The sequence below is a fragment of the Micropterus salmoides genome, unplaced genomic scaffold (genome assembly GCF_014851395.1).
Source record: "Micropterus salmoides isolate LMB-PRFRI ecotype aquatic unplaced genomic scaffold, ASM1485139v1 Ms_hic_scaffold_9, whole genome shotgun sequence".
Taxonomy (NCBI): domain Eukaryota; kingdom Metazoa; phylum Chordata; class Actinopteri; order Centrarchiformes; family Centrarchidae; genus Micropterus; species Micropterus salmoides.
This window is the reverse complement of record NW_024044681.1, coordinates 24803346-24826666: the sequence shown is the minus strand read 5'-3', so window position 1 is coordinate 24826666 and position 23321 is coordinate 24803346. Positions and strand designations below refer to the sequence as shown.

The window sequence follows — 23321 nt, the reverse complement described above, 5'->3', positions numbered from 1 at the left end:
ACTTGAACAGACCAAAAAAAATATTTAAACAGATTTGTGTTTTATTTTGTTAATTTATTTTACAAAAAAACAGTAGAAAGTACATTGTACCAAACAGCAGACTTGGTCATAGACACAGACCATCAACATAGAAAATTTAATCAAATTTTAGTAGAGTTTTAAAGAATAACCATGCATTCACTCTTCATCCGACTCTTCAAGCAAAGCTTTCTGGGAGCTTGTTTTAGAGAATGTGTTTCGCATTCCAATCTCAATGTCCCTCCCCTTTGCTGAGAATCGCTTCACTGTGCTATTGAAGGAAGAAAAAGAAAGGTTTAAGGTAACACCAAAACAGTATAAACATTACACATCCACAAAAGAACTGCCCCTGCAAACAGTTTTATCACTCATTCAACATGTTTAGTAGCCCGCAAGGATACAGTGCATCATGGCAAGAAGTGTTAAATGTCAACAAAACCATGTTGACTATAAAAAACATCACAAGGTACCTTTTTAAAAATGCAAGGTCCGACATCAGAATGAAACTAAAATAGCCCTGCTGTTTTCTGTTCTAAGAAAGCTGTAGATAGTTATAACTAAAGGTTTCCAACACTACTGAAATCATTATAAGATCCAATTTCTTAATCTTAAATACATTGATATACAGTACAAGAATACAGGAAAGCACCTGTAGCTTAGACCAGATGTTATCAAATGTTTTGGGAAGTAGACACTCAAGAGTGAGTTATTTATTGAGTTGTCTAAATGTTTGTGTATTTATTATAAAAGGAAAGAAAGGAAGTATAGCCTATCCTTCCTTTTGTTTTGGTTGTTTACCATGAGACAGACAAGCTCATATTCCAATAGGGGCTTAACTTGCTCTTGAAACCTATACCTTAGAATGAACCCCAGCTATTTTACCCAAAATATGTTTTGATCACCTATCATTTTCTCTTTATAATACAGTGCACAACATACAGAGTAAATGTGAAGAAATATTAAACTCTCACATTTAACAATGAAGAATTTGAGTAAAAAATGTAATATCCTGGAAAGGTTCATTGTGAGAACCAGAACCAGATAGAAATTAAAGGCTTTGGAAACCTTTACAGGTGATTTGCATTAATTAGCTAATTAGAGCTCTTGTTAGGTTAACATTTCTCTATTATAAATTCTTTATTCTAAAATGCGAATACATTTTGAGATACTGGAGTTTTGATTTCCATGAGCTATAAGCCATAATCATCAAGATTCAAACAAAAAAAAGGTTTGAAATATTTCAATTTGTGTGTAATGAATGAATATAATATGGAAAGGATGGGATACTTACAGCCAAACTATAGAGGAAGTGCAGGCGACTAAAAGCATGGCCACCGCTAAATGCCAGCAGAAGCACATTGTGATGAACATCATGTTGTCGTGCAGTTTCAAGTCCCATTCTTGTCCATTCAGTGGGAAAAGAACAAATCCAATCTGAAATGACAAATGGTGTGACGAAGGAGCAAACTGCTTATGATGTTAAACAAAATATTCTGTTAAGTGTTAAGGTGCTTATAAAAACAGATGATGAGTTTGAAAAGGAGACCGGTCTGAGATCAGTGTGAAAGAGAAGTCTCTACAAATAGGCCAAGTTTAAATTATGATAATTCAGCTATGAAAAAGCTGACATTTATAAACTATTGGCAGTCTAGAATATGAAGAAAATAAATTGTCACATGGTTAACAGTAATGGTGAAGTATACACAAGTTGTAGTAAATGGCCCCAAACTGTCATAAAACAGTGCTATGGTTCAGTATATTCCTTGTCTGGCTATTAAGTGTATTATACCGATTGGTAGTGGCTCTGAAAGCGCAAGATATGATTATGGGCACATTCACACAGTGTTCCACAAATCACATTAATTAAAAACGTTCTTAGCGTCTCCTTTTGGTAATCACCTGGTAGAACCACGTGCCCTGCAGGATGAACAGGCATGCCCCGAGAAGCTCCAAAATAATGTTGTCTCTTACGAACACCTCCAGCATAGTGCTGGCCGATCCACCAAACACAGCCACCAGCAGCAGGGTGTGGATGTGAGCATCCAGAGGGGGCCGATTATGCACATGGTAATAGAATAAAAACCCTGCATGACATAGAAGAGTCAAACACAAATACGCCTCAGCGGAACATATTTGTAATGCGAAGGGAAAATGTGTAACATAAAACTCTTCCTTACAAAAAAAAGTTTCCTTAAAGCTTACCTTCAATAAAAAGAGCCACGGAGAGAGCAAGGCGGTCAATACCAGTTGGCACCAGTTTGGATGTACTGGCAATTAATGCAATTCCAGATAGCCCAAAGAACAGATACATTGTACCATGCTGCCAGTTCATCAGCTTGACCCATGAATTCTTCTCGCTGTCATAGAGGTGAGCATGTGGCCCGTCTACCACAAACTGTTCAACCATAATACCTGGGCAGGACAACAACCAGACAAATGAGATGAGTCAAGAACAGGTTTTAGAGAGTTGATGTGTGCAGATGGATTGAGAGGAAGACTGACCAACAAATGAAGCAAAGATTTGAAATCCTCCCTCGGCGTAGTCCATCTTCTTTAAGAAAGGCGGCATGATCTGTCTTGCTTTAGGCTGACTTGTCCTCCAGTAGTGTTGGATAATGTGTTTTACTGTTAGCCAAAAGCCATAGAGCATGAAAAAAGAGCCAGGAATGGCATGTCCTCCAAAGTTGGCCATCGTTAGTGCTTGAAAAGATAAGAAATACAGCGTAGAAATCATCAGCACATGCCTTTGAGGGGAAACACAATGTATATTATTTTTGTTCAATGTGATAGATCTGAACAAGTACAACCTTGTGGCTTTATTTTATGGTGTTTTAGTCATGTAATGATTACAAGAAATCAACTGTAAATTGAAGGAAAAAGGACATAAAAGAGCAGCTGACAATAAAATGGCCACAATAATGGGCGGCTTAAGGTTATTGCATAGTAAATGTCATGACATAGTTACATAATGAATTTAGTGTAATCTTGCCAAATATGTATGAACAGTAACTAAAAGGCTGAAAATATTTTCAAATGATAATGTTACTTATGAGTGTAAGCGATAGGAGGTAGAGAAGCATTTTTGTTCTATTTATTGAAATTCTTTTTACTTCCCGACAAGCAATCAAAAAATGCTGGTTGTTGCAGGCCAATCATTTCATTCTGTGTACCTGCGAGCACTCTGCCCCGTGCAATCAATAGGTGCGTTTGACTTCATCCGACTTTCGCCGGCGATGCAAAACAACATTCAACTCAGCTCACAGCCCACACAGGTAGAATGTGTCCGACAGCGCTGTTTTAATTCCCCGCCCCTGCAGCTCACGTTAGACTGTCAAGTCGGCGAAAGTCGGCCACAGTCATCTCATTGTACATGAAAATGTGTTTTGGGGGAGTGGCTTTGGATGCCTGAAGGGAGGGGGTAAGGTTGTTTTTTTTCAGTTGGATACTATGGAAATCTAGCTCTCTCTTGCTGGTTTGTTCAACGTTGCCTACCCCAGCTTTAATACTGAGCCAAAACATCAATCTTGTCTAATATTACTTAATTCAACTTCCTAAATCAGCTAAGATCTACCATACAGTGGAAAAAAAGGAAACATTGTGTACTTGGTACTGTTTCCTGTGTTCTGTCTGATGCAGTAGTATAATATGCCATTTGATCCAGACAGAAGCTGCTCAATTGTAATGCAAAAATTTCATTCATATCATCATCAAACAGGACACCTAACTTAAAAAAAAAGCAATAAAGCAATTTATATCTCAGCTTTAGCAATATTGGTTATACTCATTCAACTGTTAAATGTGAAAAGCTGAGCAATGGGATTTCAGTACAATGGTGCCAATGACCAATTTATGTGAATTAAAAATGAGACAGATTCTTGTAGCATGGTCACTGTGAGGGTGGCCAGTCAGGGCTTTTTTCATGTTTGTGGCTTCTCTAACTTCCTCTTGCTGTCCTCAGTGTTGGTAGACGTGAGACACGGGTGTGTTCAAGATCCGGATGTTCAGTCAGACAAGTTTTTCTTGACTAGATGGTTTTACTTGTTGGGGCAACATGTCATGATTCTACACATTTCTGCCTTTCACAAACAATCTCACTCATTTTCACATAAATTATCAGCAGGCATGGGCTTGTAGGTAGATGTACTTCGCACCTAATTGATTTATTATAAACTTTAACTACAAATTCTCTGCTCATCAAAAGAAGTAAAATTGGGCCTTTACTGTTAAAACAGATAGTTATCAAAATCTACATACCTTATTCTCTGCTGCTAATTCCCAAATGCTCAGGAGATCTCTGTGAATCTTGACAGCTGTCAGAGTGAGAGCACGCTGGTCTGTGTAAAGTGTGCACACCTGTTATCTGCAACTCAAACCTGTATTGTCATCATGACATAGCCCCACCCATCATTTGCATTTGTTTCTGTGACCAAGGAACATGCTCCTGGGAAACAGTTGTGGCATTCAGGCAGAAAAACAATACCTTACTGAAGGTCTTCTTGTTAATTCAGGTATTGCTGTGAAAATATGATGTAGACATAAAAAAAAAAAGGAAAACATCTAGAATTTATTTTTCTTCTACCACAAAATGAGTCAGTCCAAAACAGTAATTTGAAAATGTAAACAACGATTTATTACAATTGTTTTCAAACTTAAAGAGCACAAATGACATTTAGTGAGAACTTGGCTATGCATTTGAGTTAATATAGGCTCAGGTACAAACTGTGTGCACAAGGAGAGGCAGCAGCACTGGCCTTAAATGGACTTTGCACCCATTTTCAATCAATCTTTATTGCCGTCATTATCATGTTCAAATGTGATCATTCCTCAGGTACAGCTAGTCACCAAAGAGCTACTTTAATTACAAAACTGAATGTTGTAGACAATTGTCTTGTACATGTGGTTGTTATAGTATTACACAGAATAATTTCTTCTCTCGAAACGGGTTCTCAGAAGAAGGTACTGGTGTCACCAGGGGGTCCTCTTTGGCATGAGCTTCACAGTAGGCCATCAGCTCAGCTGCTGCTTTGGATATCTGTACAAAAGGGTTGTGTTAGGGTATGTGTGTGAAAAAAGGAAGGGGAAGAGGATAAAAAAAATTTCACATTTCTTTTTCTTTTCCTTTTTTTTTTTTTTTTTTTTTTTTACAATTTATTAAAACACCCAAAGAATTTAATTTATTGATTAATATATTCCCAATTAAATTTTATTGGCTGTGTAGCTCCAGAATGTGCTGACTCACCATCATTCTCTCTATGTTGACCTCCAGTTTCAGTTGTTCGACAGTCTTTCGAGCATCTGCAATCTTGGCCATGTTGTTGGACATCCTGCATCTAAACCGGTAAACTCAGCCAGCCTGTAGCAAACCATCAAATACTGAGTTATCAGACAAGAAATAACAGTATATGTGTCACTGATAAAGAAACCAGGGGAAAGAAAAAAATACAAACATGTTTACACTTTTAAGGTGCACACACAGCAAACACAGTGCGTGACAATGTGTTGAAGGTGCAATAGTTAAGAGTCTGTTTCAATTTGCTCGTTAATTCTGCTCCCTGGGTCTCAGCTGCAAGTGGCACAGGAGGGTCTCAGAGGAGGAGGGCAGGGCTGGGGAGGCAGAGCAGCTTCCCCAGGGGAGGGCATCCGCTAGCTGAGAATGTAAATACACCTAACATTACCATTAACTTGTTGCTTCATAATATGTTTGTATAAAACTGCAGATGTAAAAGTTGCCTATTAACTGTATTAATTTCCCCACTGTTGTTTCTACACATCTGTTTAGCTTCACAGACTAGTTGAATCTCTCAAAAAGCACTAAATGAAAAGCATCATTAGTTAACAACATAAAACTCATTTATGTTGTCTGTGAGTGTAAATTAGTCACTTATCACTATCAATACAAATAATTTCTGCACACTGACATTATTCATACTCGTGAAATATGCTGCCAATATCAGTACACATGCAGAGATATATGGTCTGTTTTCCACGCATCTAAACATTAGATAAAAAAAAAAAAAACCTGTACAATTTAACTCATAATAATTCACAACATCACTCACCGCAAGACCAACAGCAACCGTTGGGTTCCTGGAGTGAAAGTCCACTTGTCTTCAACAGGGTCCACCGCACCAACTTACAGTAACAAATTAAGTGAGATTAATGGTACAGATGAGGAGGGAGGCTTCAATATGCTCCCTCCTTCAAATAATAAGCTGCAGTTCTGCCCCCAGGATGGGCTCAGTGCAGCAGTTAAAGGCAGCGTGTGGTGTGACCTTCATCTCTTGAGTCTCTATCACTCGCTTACCTGAGATAATGAAGAGCCCCAGAGGTGGAACATTTAATATAGTTTTTTAAAAGAGCCTAAATAGGAATTCAAATAAAAGATTTGAAAAAAACACGTTTTCTCTTTACTCATGAAAAGACGTTAGACTTATAATGAGGAAGGTTGTTTTTCCATGGCTGTATGTAATTTTCTTTTTTGTAATTTATTCCTAGAGAAATGTCAAATCTCTAATACTTGGATGTATATTTACCAAGTGCATTCATTTTAGGTGCATTCGGCTTATTTTTGACAGGAACACTTGTGAATAATCAATATATCAAGTTTATTATTTGGCACAATTAAGTGTTAGAATTCAAAACAAAAGTCCTCCAAAAGTCATCTACATACATGTCTTATTATTATATTATAATAATTTTTGCCTTCAGCGTTTAGACACAAATTGCAGGTTTTGGAAAGTAAACACAAATAATCCTGCAGTCAAACTCCCACGGGTAATGCAAGGTTTGCTTCCTGTGTGAACATTACAGTGATCCATAGCTGTAAGAAACTGTGGAAGATTGATAGGCTCAGTCTCTACACAGAGACAGACACATGTTGCACATGATCACAGGAAGGAAAAATTTTTAAACATTTTGTTCTTTCTATATTTTATGATTTTAGCTAAACGTCAGATGTAACCGTTCTCTGACAAAGTCACATGGAGCATTGTGCAGATTTATGGTGACAGTAGTGAGCAATGACTCTAAATGCACAGTGGTTCACAAGTAATATGTTAATGTATTTCAAGCTAATTCTTTCCTACAACAAAATACACAAGAACACTGGATAACATTCATTATATCCACTAGTAATTTTGAAAGGTAAGTGATTGAGTTTTTTTCAAGGTGTGAGTTTTCTCAGACAACGGAATTATTTGTCTGATGTTGTAGCTATCCTCTACAAGGCTGCCAGTCTTTCCTGTAGAGCTGCCAGTTATTCCACACAGCAGCAGGGGGCAAAGTGGCAGTGCGATGGAGTTAAATGTCAAGTGCCTCATTAACATTTGTTTCCCTGTAGTAATTGGTCTCTCTCTGTGGACCATATGACTAGAAAGTCCTGCTGCTTCACCTAACCGACCTCTGTCACCAGTGGCCCAAAAATATAATTTGCCCAGTGTTGTGTTGCATAATTCAAGCAGGCGATGTTCAGATTCTATGGTCCTACTTAGTAAGAACTTTTATGTGTATTTTTTGTTTAACCTTTATTTAGACAGGTAATCTCATTGAGACACGGGGTCTCATTCTCAAGAGACCTGCTTAATAATGTTGCCTATGCTTGACATGTATAAACTCTAACCATCCATGCAGCTAGCCAACCAGAATGTCTCCTCTCTCTTATTGTTCATGCTACATCATGGGATCAATGAAACCAGAGGGGAGGGCAGAGTGGCCTCCCATCAACACTGGTGTAGGCTAGAGATGTTTTTCACAACTCTTAATTTCAAGTCAACATTTACAGATACAGTGGGTACGGAAAGTATTCAGACCCCTTTAAATTTTTCACTCTTTGTTTCATTGCAGCCATTTTCCAAAAATCAAAAAAGTTCATTTTATTTCTCAGTAATGTACACTCAGCACGCCATCTTGACAGAAAAAAACAGAAATGTAGAAATTTTTGCAAATTTATTAAAAAAGAAAAACTGAAATATCACATGGTCATAAGTATTCAGACCCTTTGCCGTGACACTCATATTTAACTCAGGTGCTGTCTATTTCTTCTGATCATCCTTGAGATGTTTCTACACCTTCATTTGAGTCCAGCTGTGTTTGATTATACTGATTGGACTTGATTAGGAAAGCCACACACCTGTCTATATAAGACCTTACAGCTCACAGTGCATGTCAGAGCAAATGAGAATCATGAGGTCAAAGGAACTGCCTGAAGAGCTCAGAGACAGAATTGTGGCAAGGCACAGATCTGGCCAAGGTTACAAAAAAATTTCTGCTGCACTTAAGGTTCCAAAGAGCACAGTGGCCTCCATAATCCTCTAATGGAAGACGTTTGGGACGACCAGAACCCTTCCTAGAGCTGGCCGTCCGGCCAAACTGAGCTATCGGGGGAGAAGAGCCTTGGTGAGAGAGGTAAAGAAGAACCCAAAGGTCACTGTGGCTGAGCTCCAGAGATGCAGTCGGGAGATGGGAGAAAGTTGTAGTAAGTCAACCATCACTGCAGCAATCCACCAGTCGGGGCTTTATGGCAGAGTGGCCTGACGGAAGCCTCTCCTCAGTGCAAGACACATGAAAGCCCGCATGGAGTTTGCTAAAAAACACCTGAAGGACTCCAAGATGGTGATAAATAAGATCCTCTGGTCTGATGAGACCAAGATAGAACTTTTTGGCCTTAATTCTAAGCGGTATGTGTGGAGAACACCAGGCACTGCTCATCACCTGTCCAATACAGTCTCAACAGTGAAGCATGGTGGTGGCAGCATCATGCTGTGGGGTGTTTTTCAGCTGCAGGGACAGGACGACTGGTTGCAATCGAGGGAAAGATGAATGCGGCCAAGTACAGGGATATCCTGGACGAAAACCTTTTCCAGAGTGCTCTGGACCTCAGACTGGGCCGAAGGTTTACCTTCCAACAAGACAATGACCCTAAGCACACCGCTAAAATAACGAAGGAGTGGCTTCACAACAACTCCGTGGCTGTTCTTGAATGGCCCAGCCAGAGCCCTGACTTAAACCCAACTGAGCATCTCTGGAGAGACCTGAAAATGGCTGTCCACCAACGTTTACCATCCAACCTGACAGAACTGGAGAGGATCTGCAAGGAGGAATGGCAGAGGATACCCAAATCCAGATGTGAAAAACTTGTTGCATCTTTCCGAAAACGACTCATGGCTGTATTAGATCAAAAGGGTGCTTCTACTAAATACTGAGCAAAGGGTCTGAATACTTATGACCATGTGATATTTCAGTTTTTCTTTTTTAATAAATTTGCAAAAATTTCTACATTTCTGTTTTTTTCTGTCAAGATGGGGTGCTGAGTGTACATTACTGAGAAATAAAATGAACTTTTTTGATTTTTGGAAAATGGCTGCAATGAAACAAAGAGTGAAAAATTTAAAGGGGTCTGAATACTTTCCGTACCCACTGTATGTCTTTGACCATACTTTCTTTCCTCTCTTCAGAGTTAAGAGTTTTTTGAATAGTTATGCAATGAGTTGTAGGCTAGCAGGTCTCCTTGTTTATTACAAATTGTTTTCATGACTTGAGTCTCTCAGATCACAGAAAATGTTGATTGTGGGTGCACAGATATACATGAGATGGGTCTATACAACAATATTACAATATCTTTTATTTTATTTATAAGTAGAGTAGTAGTGAGACACATTGAAAATTGAATTGGTATTTGCAGTGTATTTTTAATATGTATGTAGCCTAAGAAAATAGATTGTAAAGTATGTTACTACTGTTTTCAACTCTATTAGTAAATCTACTAAAACACAAAATAAATAAATAAATAAAGTTAATAAAGAGAAATCTATTCTGGCATAATTTGCTGCATCATACTGGCAACAAATCAGTTTTTGTAGTCAGTTGCTCCTGCTGCTCTATGCCTGAAAGACATGTGGTTTTATGAAAAAGCCTGCTTAGCATTTCACAAAGTTTGAACACCATTTACAGGTTAACTGGAAATATCTTAGCTTATTTTTTTTCTGTGTTCTGATTTACTTTCAACGTGGCATGGAAACCTCAATTAAATTAAGACAAACAAATTAAAAACAATAAATGTCACAAAAAACAAAATAAATGTCATTTTAATTTAATTATGACACAGTCAATGCCAACATAAAAATAGCAATACATATAAGAATGTCTATTGTATTTCAATTTTTATCTTTGTTTAACTTATTTGGCATGTTAAATATTCCATATGTATGATACATGTAATTGGCTATAGCGAACTTATAATAACTGTACAGCACTTTTTCCAATGACATAATGCTTGATATGAGAAATGATTTTATTGTCAAAAGTAGGTAAGTTAACGTTAACCTTAAGTTTTTTTCCACCTGATTTTAGCCTAACCACAAAAGTGGCATTAGATATCCTCCCTACATTTTAGCCCATAAGATTAAAAAAAAGAGTCTGTATTTAAACACTGAATTGTTAGTTTTGGTCTTCTTTTTCTTCAGTTACGAGAAAGGATTTCGTTTTATAAAACTGAAAAAACAAGCGACTTAGCTAAGTTAGACTAAAAAGACTAACGTTAGTTAACAGCAGCCAGGTTTGTACCACCATTAAGCTACTGTGGTGGGCGTGTACGAACAGCTCGCTGCTAGCTAAAATGAAATAACGTTAGTGAGTACAGTAAGCTGACTTTTATTATGTGGCTGTTACTTTGTAGCATAGAGTCTGTTGAGCTTCACGCGAAATTAACCCGTTTTTGCGAGTCTTTACAGAGAAAGCCCTACACAGCATTAGAGCTAGCTAGTTAATCTTTAAGTTATCAATAGCTAAGACACACGAGACAGTGACTTTAACGGACAACGGTGATTCAGCGTGCTAGCTAGAGAGACAATCCTTGAAAGCCTCAACATCCATAACGTAACATTCATTGATGTTAACGTCCATCATTTCATGTATATCGTTTTCGGATCTCGCAAGTGTTATTAATAGCTGGGCTTCTCTCTACCAAGATGTATGTGATGTCGGGATGACAGGAAGATGGCAAACGGGGTTGGAAGTGAGTAACGTTAACGTTGGTATATAGCAAATGTCCAGACATGCTATCCGTTAGCTGTGAGTGTGTCGTACAGTTGATGTTGCTGCCACTAACTTCCTGCACGGCAGCCTCCGCTCCCTGCAGGGGAGCCTGCAAGGATTAATGGCTGTCATCAGGGGTTGACAGCTCTGTTTACACTAGTGGGGGTTCCTGTTTACCACCAACAGTATAAACGACATGGTTTATGTATGCTGATTCTAAGCAGCTTACTGTATGTATACCATAGCAAACTGCTGGCATATTGTGCAACTTTAGGTGGCATACAAATGAAGCCAAGCTCAAGAGATTAACCATGCTGTCGGTAGCAGGCCTGAGAACGGCAGCAGTATCTGAACATGCATGACATGGGTGTTGTTAAAATATATTAAGCGTGTATCATGTTTTGTCCCGTCCCCCCGTCCCCCCCCCACGCACCCCTACATCTGAAGAACACAAGCTGCTTGTCATTGGACCAACAGAGCCATGGTCAGTGAGGGAGAAGCTGTGTTTGGCCACATCTGTCATGAAGAGCGGAGACCAGAACTGGTGCTGTACTAGTGTTTTTGCCACTGTCTAAAGCTGGTGCCAGTGATTGTTCTGTGATTGTTGCATGCAAAAATTGTGTGTCACCCGGTCTATGATATAGTAATATGCAATCATTTATAATAGTAGTGTAGAACATTTGTCAGAGGTCACATGCTACATGGCTATGTATAAAGACTAAAGTTTAATGTGTATTTCATTTTGGATCGTCTTACAAAATGTCTTCATCTCAACAGGGTATCTGTCAGTCGAGCCATCAAACCATTTGCAGAACCTGGGAGACCACCTGACTGGTTCTCTCAAAAGGTAAATGACAAAATCTGAGCTCACTCTTCTGCAGAACACAAAGACCAAATTCTCTTCTCCACAGAAGATTTTCCTCTTTATATTCTGTCCTGTCTCAAAGCTGTTCTTGATTCTCCTCTGGCTCTTCACAGCACTGTGCCTCCAAGTACTCTGAGCTCCTGGAAACAACAGAGGCCCCAAAGTGAGTGCATAAGTGACTTTTACCTCAAGCATGCTTTTGGAGACTTGCAAGCTAAAAAAGATTACATAGCTTTATACTGTTTGACACATGCATTAACAGTAAATGCCAGAAAGCAATGTCTTTAACTGATGATGCATTTGTTGCTATCAGGCGGAAGCGTGGTGAGAAAGGTGAAGTGGTGGAGACAGTGGAGGATGTGATAGTACGCAGGCTGACGGCTGACAGGATTGATGAACTAAAAAAGTTGATCAAAGAAACACAGGAGAAGCACAGGTAAACAAGCATAGCTGCCAGTTTTCACATCACCGTCTTGAAACCCCCCCCCCAAAAAACAACAAAGTTGCATCGTAAACTGCATCAATGACATTGGTTGATGTAATGCTGTTTTAATAGGAAGCTCAAGAAAGAAGCTGAACTGATTCAAGCAGGACATCTAGATTCCAAACTAGAAGAGTTATGGGAAGAAATTCTGCTGTAAGAAGACAACAAACTGACCGGTTTATACAATGATACAATGCATTTATTTTTCTGTTTGTAAAGCTTAGACATTCAACACTTCAATAATAACCAACATAAATTGTCTTATGTGTCTCTGTCAGGAAGAAGAAACTGGAAGAAGAAGCAGAGTTGAAAAGAAAAAATGCAGATTCTTCTTATCAGGGTATCTCCTTCACTTTTAAAGTGTATTTTTTGGGGGGGGGGCACCTATACTGAATTACTGAACTGAAGAAGTCTCTTGGATTAGAGGCGAAACATCTTTGATTATCTTGATTTTAACCCACCTTGGATAACTAGGACCTGGATGACTTAGAATCTGCACAAACATCAAAATAGAATTGGCTGGGCAATAAAACAATAATGATAACGCAATATAATTTTCCTCAATAACAATATAATAAATGTTCAATATATTGGAAATATTTATTGACGATATATATTGTCAATAAATATTAGCTTTAATTCATTTGTATCATAAACAAATTAGCACTTAATTTTTCTATTAAAATATTTATTTTGTTGAAAAAAGAGGCCTGAAAAAACATTAACTAATCATATTTGTTGAAAAAGTAGTAAAAAAATAGTTTTAAATCTTCTGCCTCAGACTTGTGAATTGATCCATTGTTTGGCATCAAGGGTTTGTCCCATTCTGACCATAAAGATAAGTTTATTTAATTAACCATCTGGTTTCTTCAATTTTCACTCAAGAGCAAAAATCTGCCTTTAAACTTGAAAGAAATAAGGATTTGACATATCTTGTGATATCGAATGATCTGAAATGTTTTTATCGTGATAACATTTTTGGCCATATCGCCCAGCCCTATATTTATGGAAAACAGCTAAGATCACTTTAAAATTGTTCAGTTGAAACATCCTCAGCTGTTTAATCTACAATCTCTTGGCCCATTTTCTGGAGACATTATCCATCATTCAACTTCAGCTGAAAGTGTAACAGATTTTAGAGGTGGCAGATTGATTGATCTTTTAGTGTATTACTGGGGGAGAGAGAGAGAGAGAGAGAGAGCAAGAGGAAAGAGAACACACAGTAGCCCAACAGATAAAGATGTAAAATAATAGTAACGGTAGTGGTAATAATACAAATATCAGTGATGATAGCCATACTATTACTACTACCAATAATAATAATACCGTACAACTTCAATTAGACACCTGTCTTTTTTACTGGCCTAGTGTGGCTACACGTTTTGACAAATAAAGGCAGGTCTCAATTACACGGCTATTCTGGTTTTTATGGATGTTCATTTGATGTAGGAAACCTCTTGAAGCCCACCAGGTCACCTGCTTGAACTGAGTTCTGAGCTGCTTAGAACGTGCATACAAATAATATAAATCTTTAAACTTTTGTCAGTATAGATGTGCTACACATCGTTAGATCAATTAGATTCTCCAGATTTCAATTGTTTAGTTCATTTTACGAAAACAATGGGCACCAAAAGATAATCATCCAGATTTATCAGCATGGTAAAAGAATTAAAGGCCTGTCCCAGATATAGACAGGGTGAGTTCAGTGATTGAAGCAAATAAAAGCCAGAGCTATTAATTGAAGATTTATGGTAATAATAATAGGGCTATTATAATAATTGTAGCAGAGTGTGTTGAGCAGGAATGTCGGGGCAGTAGGTGGCCTGCAACCACAGATCCAGACCCCAGCTTTTGTGTGACTGATAAGAAAATCCTGTCTGCTGCCCCTCCCTCTTTCAGCCAGACAGGTGGCAAAGAACACACCAAAGCGAGTGCTCGGCATCAACATGCATTCGTCCTCAGGCTGTAGCTCCCCAAGCCATGAGTTCTCACCAGGTGACGCACTTGAATGCTTGACACTGGATCTGGTATCGACAAAGAATGTAAGTCACTGAAGGTCCAAATGTATTTAAGGTCTGCCCTACTTTTCAATAATCATACCTCTTCTTGAGACCAATCCATTTTCATCTTTGAGCTGGGTCTTGTGTACCTCATGTTTAGAAGTAATTAGCCATTTTCTGGTTATTGTAAAAACCAGAAACCTTGTGCTATGGCCATGGCACACATAAACGGCTTGGTAATGTGTAAAATATTCTGCGTATTAACTACTAAAGATAACTTGCCAGCACTGCTATAAGGCGTAACAGGATTAGAATATATCTTTATTATTTATCTTTCATAAAGGGGTCTAACATTCCTCACCATTCCCTTAAAGCTGGAGGACAAAATCATAATAAAGACACTCAAGAGAGTTGATTACAGGTTGATCATCGACAACATTCCTGGATTGGAATGATAATATGACTTCACGTTTTCCTCTGTCTGTCTCTAGGCTTCAGGATCTGCCAGATTAATGACAATTCCTGAATCTTCTGGACCTGGGAATGATGACATCAGTCAGAGCTCACTTCTGGATGACCCCACCCAAAAGAAGCTCCTGGGACAGAAATCCACACCACCGCCATCTCCACTCCTGTCGGAGTTACTGAAGAAAGGCAGTATGTTGGCCACAAATTCCAGACTGGTATGTGAAGGGGACTTACTGGTACTGTGCCAACTGTGCCAAGCTCTGAAATAGATATGTTCAAGTCTGTAGGACATCCCATCTTCATCTCATCATTTGTAGATTTACTGTGCATTTAAGAAGTATTTAACAATGTGGTTATGGCCATTTTTTGCACATGTATTTAATTAAGATTATAGAAATATTGATGGATTTTTAACACCCGGTCTGTTTTCACCTCCATGTTAGGGTTTTTCTCAGTAGATTTGCTCAAGCTTTGTAAAGTTGGATGGGGCACATGTGTAAACAACTGTCTTCAATTATTTCCACTCCATTCTGAATGGGTTTCAGGTGTTGTCTTAGGCTGTGCTACACAAGATCATTCATATTCCTGTGTGAAGCCATTGCATTGCATTCCTGTGGTGACTTTTCTCTGTGGTCATATGCACTCTGAAGCATATCCTTAACAAATGTCCTGTGTTTTTTTAAGCAGGAGTTGTTCTGTCTAAGTCTTAAGAGGCTGTGCCACTGAAACAGAACATTCAGTCAGGAAATCATTTTGCCTTGCTTTCTTGAAATTAGTTGACTTGAAGCCATAAAATGTATCATTTGAGAGTTATAACATCGCTAAATCTATTTTGCATTTGTTTTTATGAAGTTGAAACCACGTACCTCAGCTTTTACGTTGCACCACAAAATATTTTTCCTATATTTAGTTTCTTCCATTTGCAAACTGCGGGTGGCTGGCTTTTGCTTTTGCTTCCAGGTAGCTGTCATGCATTATTTTTTTTTTACCTCCAAGCCCTTTGTCATATGTCATCAGTGGTTCCTGCTTTGCAAGATTTCCCATTGCTGCCAAGAAGCTGTCATTCAGTCAGTCCCTGACCAATGGTTGCTGGATAGTTACCTCCAGCAAATTTCTGGCTTGTTTCATGTTTTTTCATTTCCATCTGATGAAGCCTACTGTGCTCTTGGCAAACCCTAATGTGTCACAATAAGTTTGTCCTTTACTAGATCTTTGCCTCCTCACATTCCTCTGGTAACATATCTGCTCAGACTTGCAGATCTGCCTGTAGAGTCCTCCATGTAAACATGCAGACAGGAATTCAAGTCAAACTGTAGAAAAATTTGTACTATTTATAAATATTATGTAATTAACATTTAAAATTCACTTTGACATAATGGATTATTATATGTGAATCAGCAGCAACATTTCTAAATTAACCTTTTTAAATAAAGTGTGGGACTTAAATAATAATACTTGACACACTAGATAATACTTGACGTGCACATTATGTACAAGAAAACAGACCAAGTACATGTAAAATATTTGACGCATGTTTGTGTTTATATCCCAGATTGGGGAGGGTGACGTGCCCACTGGTAATATGACAGGAGCACATGACCTGCAGCTGGCTCCGCCTGGTCAACTACTCTCTCAGGCAACAGGTACAGATACAATGTTCATGACTGATGAAACGTATTAACCTCATATGAGTATTTTATTATTTGTTTACAACACTGAATTACATTGTGTACAGTTCATTTTTCTGACACTGATCAACAAAAATTTCATGGCAAAGTGAAAACAAACGTCTCACAAAAGAATTGATTGCATAACATTTAATGCAAATCAAGACAATGTTTAGTGGAACAGAAAAAAAGTCCAAGAGGGTTGAATACTGTGGTTACAAACATTATATCTTTATTTGTGGGAACACGTTTAATATTTGTTAACTTTTGCCCTTGAATCCTAAATGTATGTTTGCTTTTTTAGATGAAAGTGCTACTATTGTCTAAGCTGTTTGCTAATACTCTAGCTGAAAGCCTCCGCTGCTTTGTCTGCAATCTGCACTTTGTGTGTTAATGTGTGTGAATGCTTGCATGGCAGGTGCCCCGATGTTGTCTCGTCTCCTGGAGGCAGGTCCTACCCAGTTTTCTGCCCCTTTAGGTTTCATGGTCAGTGCAGACTCAGCCTCCATTGCTCCACTCTCTGCTGCCACTCCTGCTCCTTCTGACTCTACTGCTTCAGCAAGTACAGGTCTGTCCACTTTGACCTGTATCCAGACCTCTCAGGCTAGACGTCCTCACGTCCTTAATGTCACCTGCTTTGTAGCTAAAGACCCTTTCAGACCCTCACTTTGTTGGCCATTTCAAAGATGTAATATAATGTAGCTACAAATGTTAAAGTTGAAGGTAACAGACAAAGGCTTATTAAAATAAGAGCAAACAGTAGTTCAGATTCATTGTGGTTAAAATTTAAAAATGAGCGTGCACTTGCTGTGAAATAAAAAATTCCAAAGTAATGCTTTTCAAACTGCTACTGCCGCCAGTTTAAAAGTCTATCTGGACAAAAGCATAAAAAAATAACATGCAAAAGTTGAAAATCAGATGTTTGTCTGTTTGCAGAAGTGGATGTGATGTCTGTGCCCCCTGGATGCCAGCCTGTCCCTGCAGAGGATAAGGTGTCACAGCTCAGTGAGGAGGATGTGACTGCGTCCTACATGGCAGATGAGCTGGATCTGAAGACAGTGGGGGACATTATCGCCATCATTGAGGACAAGGTGCTATAAATTTTCACTGCACACAGCATAGATTAAAGTGTCTGTAATTTCTGCTTGAGGTTTTAAAGGAAAATTAAGTTCTTTAAAAATAGGGTTATTCTTATTTGTGTCACAAATCTAGTGAGTTATAACAGCTAATAGCTTATTCACCAACATCACCACTGAGATTTAGGGACATGGCAAACTATGATAAAAACAATCAATTATTCTTTAAGATGTAGAGTCATATCTCTTCTTCTACAGGCAGACGAGACTGCAGAGGCTTTGGATGCAGCTGCAGTTGAGGCTGCTCTGTCACTGTGTGAGGAGAACGGCCATGCTTTGTCTGGTGCCTGGGAGTCTGGGCCTTTCCAGCACCACGAGTCTCACCCCACAGGGCCCTCAGAGGTCCCACAGTCCTCATCTCTGCTCAGTAGCCTGGAGGGGAAGGCAGAAGTGTTACAAGTTCAGGGTGGGACTTCAGCTTCACTCTCCTCTCTGCGCAGCAGTCGTGATAACTGTCTCGCAGCATTCCCCCGGGGACTAAGGAGCCTTCCACCCACCTCCTCGTCCTCATGCAATTCAAAGAGTTTTGAGCACTGTCACACTGGAGCACTTCCACAGCCTGAGGCAATGAGAGAGACTGGAGAGAGGGTGCACCAAAAAAGTCAAATTTCATTGGATGTTACCATAAAATGCGACAGTGAGAAGTGGGCACAGCAAAGACTTGATAAACCCCATGAAGGTACGTACACCCATGCATAAATACTAGTATTCACTTGCTTCATAACATGCAGTTTGCATGTAACTATGCATTTTGCATAACCATTTCCTTCTTATTATTCATCTTTACTATCTTGGCAGACTCAGTATTAGAAGATAGCCCACTGACAGAAAGGCATCCCAAGGTATAGCACCCAACGAGGACAGAGCGAACACGATGCTTGTAATTGCTGTACTGAAATGTGCCTAGCTCCACAGTATTCCTGCACTGTACCTTCTTTTTGAATCTCTCGGCACCTTTCTCCTCCTTTGCAGGACATGAAGGCGGAGGATGGAACAAGTGTTCGGCGAGGACAGAATGCCTCGGGGACTAGAGTGCACCCTGAGGTCAACGGGCTGGAAGTGTGTGGAGAAGAAGAGGGCGATGGGGTGGAGGGATTCTTGTCCGAGCCAGACGGGGAGATGGAGCTAGAACCCGCGGCAAGCGAGAGTGAAGATGGATACAGCCTCCACACGGCTTCCTCGTCTCTGCAGCTTCACACAACCGCTGACTCCATCCCCAGCAGCCCTGCCTCATCCCAGTTGTGAGTGAAACACATTCAGGCACACATGGCAAGGAACGTTTTCAGTTGTGAGCGATGGTGGTGAAGTTGCGCCATAGATTGTGCTCATGATCTCATGTAAGCAGATTGTCTTTCATTTTTGTCAACTAGCAACAGGAATTTTTCACCATGTCATGCTGCACATCAGGTTCCGCGTGATAAATCTTGACATTTATGTTCCCATTACCTTTCTTGTTACATGCCATTGTGCAGTTCTGTGTGCAGTGAGGACCTGGAAGCTTTACAGGCTCACAAGATCTGGAAGAAAGCCATTATGCTCGTCTGGCGTGCAGCGGCCAATCACAGGTCAGAATATGACTCTAGCCACTGATGCCAAACCCTTTGATTTATTTCCATTTTTTAATTCTTTGTGTGACTGTGCATGACTAGAACATGTAATTTATATGAACCTGTTCTAGGTATGCAAATGTCTTCCTGCAGCCAGTAACAGATGAAATTGCACCTGGATACCATGGTATTGTTCACAGGTAAGCACATGGTTGCTGTGGTAATTTTTTACGGCTCTTTTCATTTCACTGATTTATATATTTTTATAGTGGATACTTGTCATATCACTTGTGCCTTGTTTTCGCTGGGTGACAATTAGGAGCCCTCAACAGCTCATCAGATCACACGGACTCGACTGACTTTACACTCTAACCGCGTCTTTGCTCTTCCCTCCTACAGGCCCATGGACCTGGCCACCATAAAAAAGAACATTGAGACTGGTTTGATACGGACCACCGCCGAGTTCCAGAGGGACATCATGCTGATGTTTCAGAATGCGGTCATGTACAACAGCCTGGATCATGACGTGTACCACATGGCTCTGGAGATGCAGCGTGATGTCCTGGAGCAGATCCAGCAATTTCTAGCCACCCAGCTCATCATGGAGACATCAGAGTCTGGTATCAGCGCCAAGAGCCTGAGGGGCCGTGAGAGCACACGCAAACAGGACTCTACTGACAAGGTGCTTCACTAGAATTTTGACAAAAGCAGAGAGTACAGAAGAAGAGACAAGGGTGAGACAACAGGCTGACTTAAAGGTAGAAGAAAGTGATGCTAAAGTTGATCTGCCTGCCATTTTCCAAAGCATGACGTTAGTTTTTAGAATGATATCCTTTCGGGTAGCCATTGGTTTCATATGCTGTCAAAATCAACTTACCGAGACTTGAAACATGTGATAGCAAAAAACCTTTTTGTCAGAAGTCAATGTTTTATCCAAAAATCACAATGCATTTTCTCAATGTCCATATTTGTTTATTATTTATCTTTTCAGACATCAGCTAATGAATGCAATAATTTTTTTGAGACCATAATCTAACCTTTCCTGGATGGCTGGTTAACTTTGAATTCATTACTATACAAAAAAAACCCCAATACATTCACTGTGGTGATTACTGGATGTATCTCAAAGAGGCTTCAAACCAATGGTTGACCAGAAAGCCAGACATTTATTTTAAAACATATGTTATGCTTTGGAAAATGGTAGGCAATAATGTAAAGAGCATTACTGACAACTATTTATCAAAGCATACAGTATGTTTTTACATTGATATTCTACCTTCAAGAAAGCTCGTTTTCCATTAATTTCACGACAGTATGAACATTAATTGGCAGATAATTGGCCTGATCAATCACAATTAATAAATTTTTTTATTTGAAAGATACATTCTTTTTTGCATGATAATGTGATTGAGTGAAGAATTGCTAATGTTGATGTTGGAGATTTGTACTAGAACATGAATACAAAAACAACTAAGCGGTTTCAAAACACCAACATAACAGCTACATTACGATACCACAATAATCTCACACGAAGTAAGTCACCTTGATCTAACCCTGCACCGAAACGCTTTGGTGAAATAAATAAATTTTTCTACAGTCAGCTAGTGTTGATGCTCAGGTTGTTACCTTTGTTACTTAAACACCTAGTTGCCTGGTGAAGCACACTCCTCCCAAATATTTAAAAGACAACTGACCTATCAAAAGCAAGTTTCAAAAGTTGATATTTCATAGTGGACTGATGTAAACTGAAACCAGTAAGTAGTTGACTGGAAGGTAGGAGGTTATTGTAAAGCTTGATGCTATGCTTTGAGATATGGTTGACAAGTATATACAGTATATTGTATGTAGTTAATGACCTAAATTTTTTTTACAGATTTATAATAAAAAACATCTGATGTGGTGCAAATTCAGTGCAGCAAGGACGTGAATAGTAAACGTTTGCACGGCAATATACCAATAATGTAGGCATGTGTTGTCCCACAACTCATTTCAACCTTTCCTTGTGCTGAATATACTTTGTGTTGTGTCTTTCTTGGCATTATTTTGCTTCATCGGCACTTTTGCTGCTCTGATATGCACAATTTTCCTCTTACAGGACACTGTCTCCATGTCCTCTCCTGCCTTCCTCCTTTCTCTTTTTGTAAGTACCCATCCTAAAGCCTTTAAACTTTCCCTCTCTTTCTTGTAATTTTTTAGCTTGAAGACAGAATAAAAACTACAGTTGTCAAAACAAAGAAAAAACTCTTTCATATAGAGCTGAGCTCAAACAAATATGATAAAGCCTGCCTTTGTGACCTTAAGAAGCTGAAGCACATTTTTAAGTGAAACACTGGTGTCAGCTCAGTGTCATCTAAAATGTTGTTTCTTCCTCTCTTTGACTGTAGGATGGAGGCACCAGAGGGCGCCGTTGTGCCATAGAAGCTGACCTCAAGATGAAGAAATGAACATGCAGAATGAAACATTAGTCCGACAGTGTCCCCTAGTTGAAGTGAAAGGTGTGACACCAGAAGACTGAACTTAGCTCTCTTGTCACTTGCACAGTTTCTCCCTCTGCATAATGTGCAGTAAAATAACCTTTACTTGCACTCTACATTAAATGGGTAGACTAATATGGAGAAGCTAATTTCTTCTGAGACAGCCGTGCAGATATGGATTACATACCGCATAATCCTAGATTACAGTGTGGCATTCAGAAAGACTAGGTCAAACAGGCTGAAATGAAGCCTGCAAGGGGGGTCCTGGTTGAACTTCAGAACCAGAGTCTGATTATACAGAATTAAATAGAATTTCTGAATGATCATGGGGGATATACTAATTTCAAAACAAACATTTTCATTGCTGGTATAAAATCAGTTGGGTTTTTTTTTCCATTAAAAAAAATTTCTGATCATTTTTAAATATGGATGTATGGTTTGTGATGACTTTTTATCTCTGCTACACTTCCTGTGAAACAGTAACTACAGGCATATTCTGAGTCATCAATATTTTTGAGACGTCACGTCAATAAACTGTTTTGTGGACTTTAAAATGTTTAAACAATAAAACTTCATAACTTCATAAAGAGCTCTTAAACCAAATATGTTAAGATTGAATTTGCTGAAAACCTTTTCACGATACCAGCACAGACACACACCACAGCAGTAACCAGGCCAGTTGCTACTGTTGAAGTGCTCCTCCGCTTTCACAGATCTAACCCTTGCTGTTTAAGAGCCGTTTAATCAAAAATGTTTGCAAGGGTTGTTTGCAAAAATCAGTGAGAGTAGGTTTAAATTGTTGTTTTTAAATATAAGTCTGCTTTGCCCAACCCATGACAGTGAAGTTAGATGTACTGTATGTCAGTAGGGAAATGCAGTCAAATTTGTTCAGGACTGTATTTAAGCAGCAGAGGCCACATGGCACGAAGCTGCTGATGATGGATGAAGGATTTTGCGTTTGGCTTTTGTTAAAGTCACGTTCAGTGTGTAAAATAGTCTGACCAATAAAACTTATTCAGTTTTTATTGAACCAGAGCCAACTCGTATACATGATGCCACAAACGTCTTAGATCAACTCATAATTTCAAAGAAGCAGATCACGTTTAGGCCACAATGCAAATGTACAGAAACACGAAAGCCTTTCGGCACACTTTACTGTATATGTGATGTTTTTCTAAAATCAGTAGCAAGCGGCACAGTACGTACATTTGGTGAAAGTAAAGCTTTTGTGATTATTTTATGTGATTTAATTAAAGTATTTAAATACAAATAACCAACATTTGACTTTTACTCTCACTGATAACCTTGAAATATAGATTTTAAAGTCCTTGATTGCCTAATAGCCCAGCTTGACATTGTCTACTCTCCTGCAGCTTTCATCTTCTGCTTAATGATGGGACCAAACACACAAAGCACTCAAAGAATCGAACCCCCTTCCAATGACAAACAAATGAGACAGGCCAAAACAGATTCTGGTTACATCTTTAATTTTTCTGGTAATTTTGGCTGAAAACTGAATTCTGCAGTGTTGCTCAAGTGTACTGCCTCGCTGACTGGTACCTAAACCTGATTTTTGTGCATCACAGTAAAGGATTTACATGTTCGTGAGTTACAGTGTGGCCCTGAATATT

The 23321-nt window shown here is 39.0% G+C and overlaps 3 protein-coding genes across 8 annotated transcripts; 1 reads left to right on the top strand and 2 right to left on the bottom strand.

Annotated features, from left to right (window-relative positions):
* Positions 1-23: 23 nt before the first annotated feature.
* Positions 24-4377, bottom strand: tmem45b (transmembrane protein 45B). 3 transcript variants are annotated; one of them, XM_038708539.1, is made up of 6 exons: positions 4273-4377; positions 2521-2718; positions 2221-2430; positions 1918-2102; positions 1310-1452; positions 24-289 (listed from the first exon to the last, which is right to left on the bottom strand). In XM_038708539.1, exons 2-6 carry the CDS (start codon positions 2708-2710, stop codon positions 178-180), a joined length of 840 nt encoding a protein of 279 aa, XP_038564467.1. In that variant the 5' UTR covers positions 2711-2718; positions 4273-4377; the 3' UTR covers positions 24-177. The 3 variants fall into 3 exon arrangements, with proteins under 3 accessions (XP_038564467.1, XP_038564469.1, XP_038564468.1); XM_038708541.1 differs by lacking the exon at positions 4273-4377 and adding an exon at positions 3189-3207; XM_038708540.1 differs by lacking the exon at positions 4273-4377 and adding an exon at positions 2826-2847.
* Positions 4378-4625: 248 nt separating this feature from the next.
* Positions 4626-5644, bottom strand: gng8 (guanine nucleotide binding protein (G protein), gamma 8). The gene is made up of 3 exons (XM_038707711.1): positions 5474-5644; positions 5258-5371; positions 4626-5050 (listed from the first exon to the last, which is right to left on the bottom strand). The coding sequence occupies exons 2-3, from the start codon at positions 5339-5341 to the stop codon at positions 4922-4924; spliced, it is 213 nt and encodes a 70-aa protein (XP_038563639.1). The 5' UTR covers positions 5342-5371; positions 5474-5644; the 3' UTR covers positions 4626-4921.
* Positions 5645-10474: 4830 nt separating this feature from the next.
* On the top strand, positions 10475-22963 carry brd8a (bromodomain containing 8a). 4 transcript variants are annotated; one of them, XM_038707704.1, is made up of 20 exons: positions 10478-11029; positions 11497-11593; positions 11827-11896; positions 12028-12077; positions 12228-12350; positions 12471-12551; positions 12677-12738; positions 14298-14440; positions 14890-15081; positions 16419-16509; positions 16952-17101; positions 17470-17624; positions 17868-18348; positions 18468-18511; positions 18642-18910; positions 19142-19234; positions 19348-19416; positions 19616-19898; positions 21312-21356; positions 21601-22963. In XM_038707704.1, exons 1-20 carry the CDS (start codon positions 11011-11013, stop codon positions 21658-21660), a joined length of 2577 nt encoding a protein of 858 aa, XP_038563632.1. In that variant the 5' UTR covers positions 10478-11010; the 3' UTR covers positions 21661-22963. The 4 variants fall into 4 exon arrangements, 3 of the variants coding, with proteins under 3 accessions (XP_038563634.1, XP_038563632.1, XP_038563633.1); XR_005443010.1 differs by having other exon boundaries at positions 10479-11029; positions 19616-19950; XM_038707706.1 differs by lacking the exon at positions 16952-17101 and having other exon boundaries at positions 10475-11029.
* The last annotated feature ends 358 nt before the right edge of the window (positions 22964-23321 follow it).

Bases quoted from the DNA above. Each gene is read 5' to 3' on its own strand.
- tmem45b (XM_038708539.1), bottom strand. From the start codon at position 2,710: ATGGCCAACTTTGGAGGACATGCCATTCCTGGCTCTTTTTTCATGCTC. The intron at 1,453-1,917 runs GTGATTACCAAA...TTGTCATTTCAG, and splicing joins AGGGCACGTGGTTCTACCAG to ATTGGATTTGTTCTTTTCCC. The intron at 290-1,309 runs GTAAGTATCCCA...TTCCTTCAATAG, and splicing joins ACTTCCTCTATAGTTTGGCT to CACAGTGAAGCGATTCTCAG.
- gng8 (XM_038707711.1), bottom strand. From the start codon at position 5,341: ATGTCCAACAACATGGCCAAGATTGCAGATGCTCGAAAGACTGTCGAA. The intron at 5,051-5,257 runs GTGAGTCAGCAC...CCTTTTGTACAG, and splicing joins TCAACATAGAGAGAATGATG to ATATCCAAAGCAGCAGCTGA.
- brd8a (XM_038707704.1), top strand. The intron at 11,897-12,027 runs GTAAATGACAAA...GGCTCTTCACAG, and splicing joins CTGACTGGTTCTCTCAAAAG to CACTGTGCCTCCAAGTACTC. The intron at 12,739-14,297 runs GTATCTCCTTCA...TCCCTCTTTCAG, and splicing joins TGCAGATTCTTCTTATCAGG to CCAGACAGGTGGCAAAGAAC.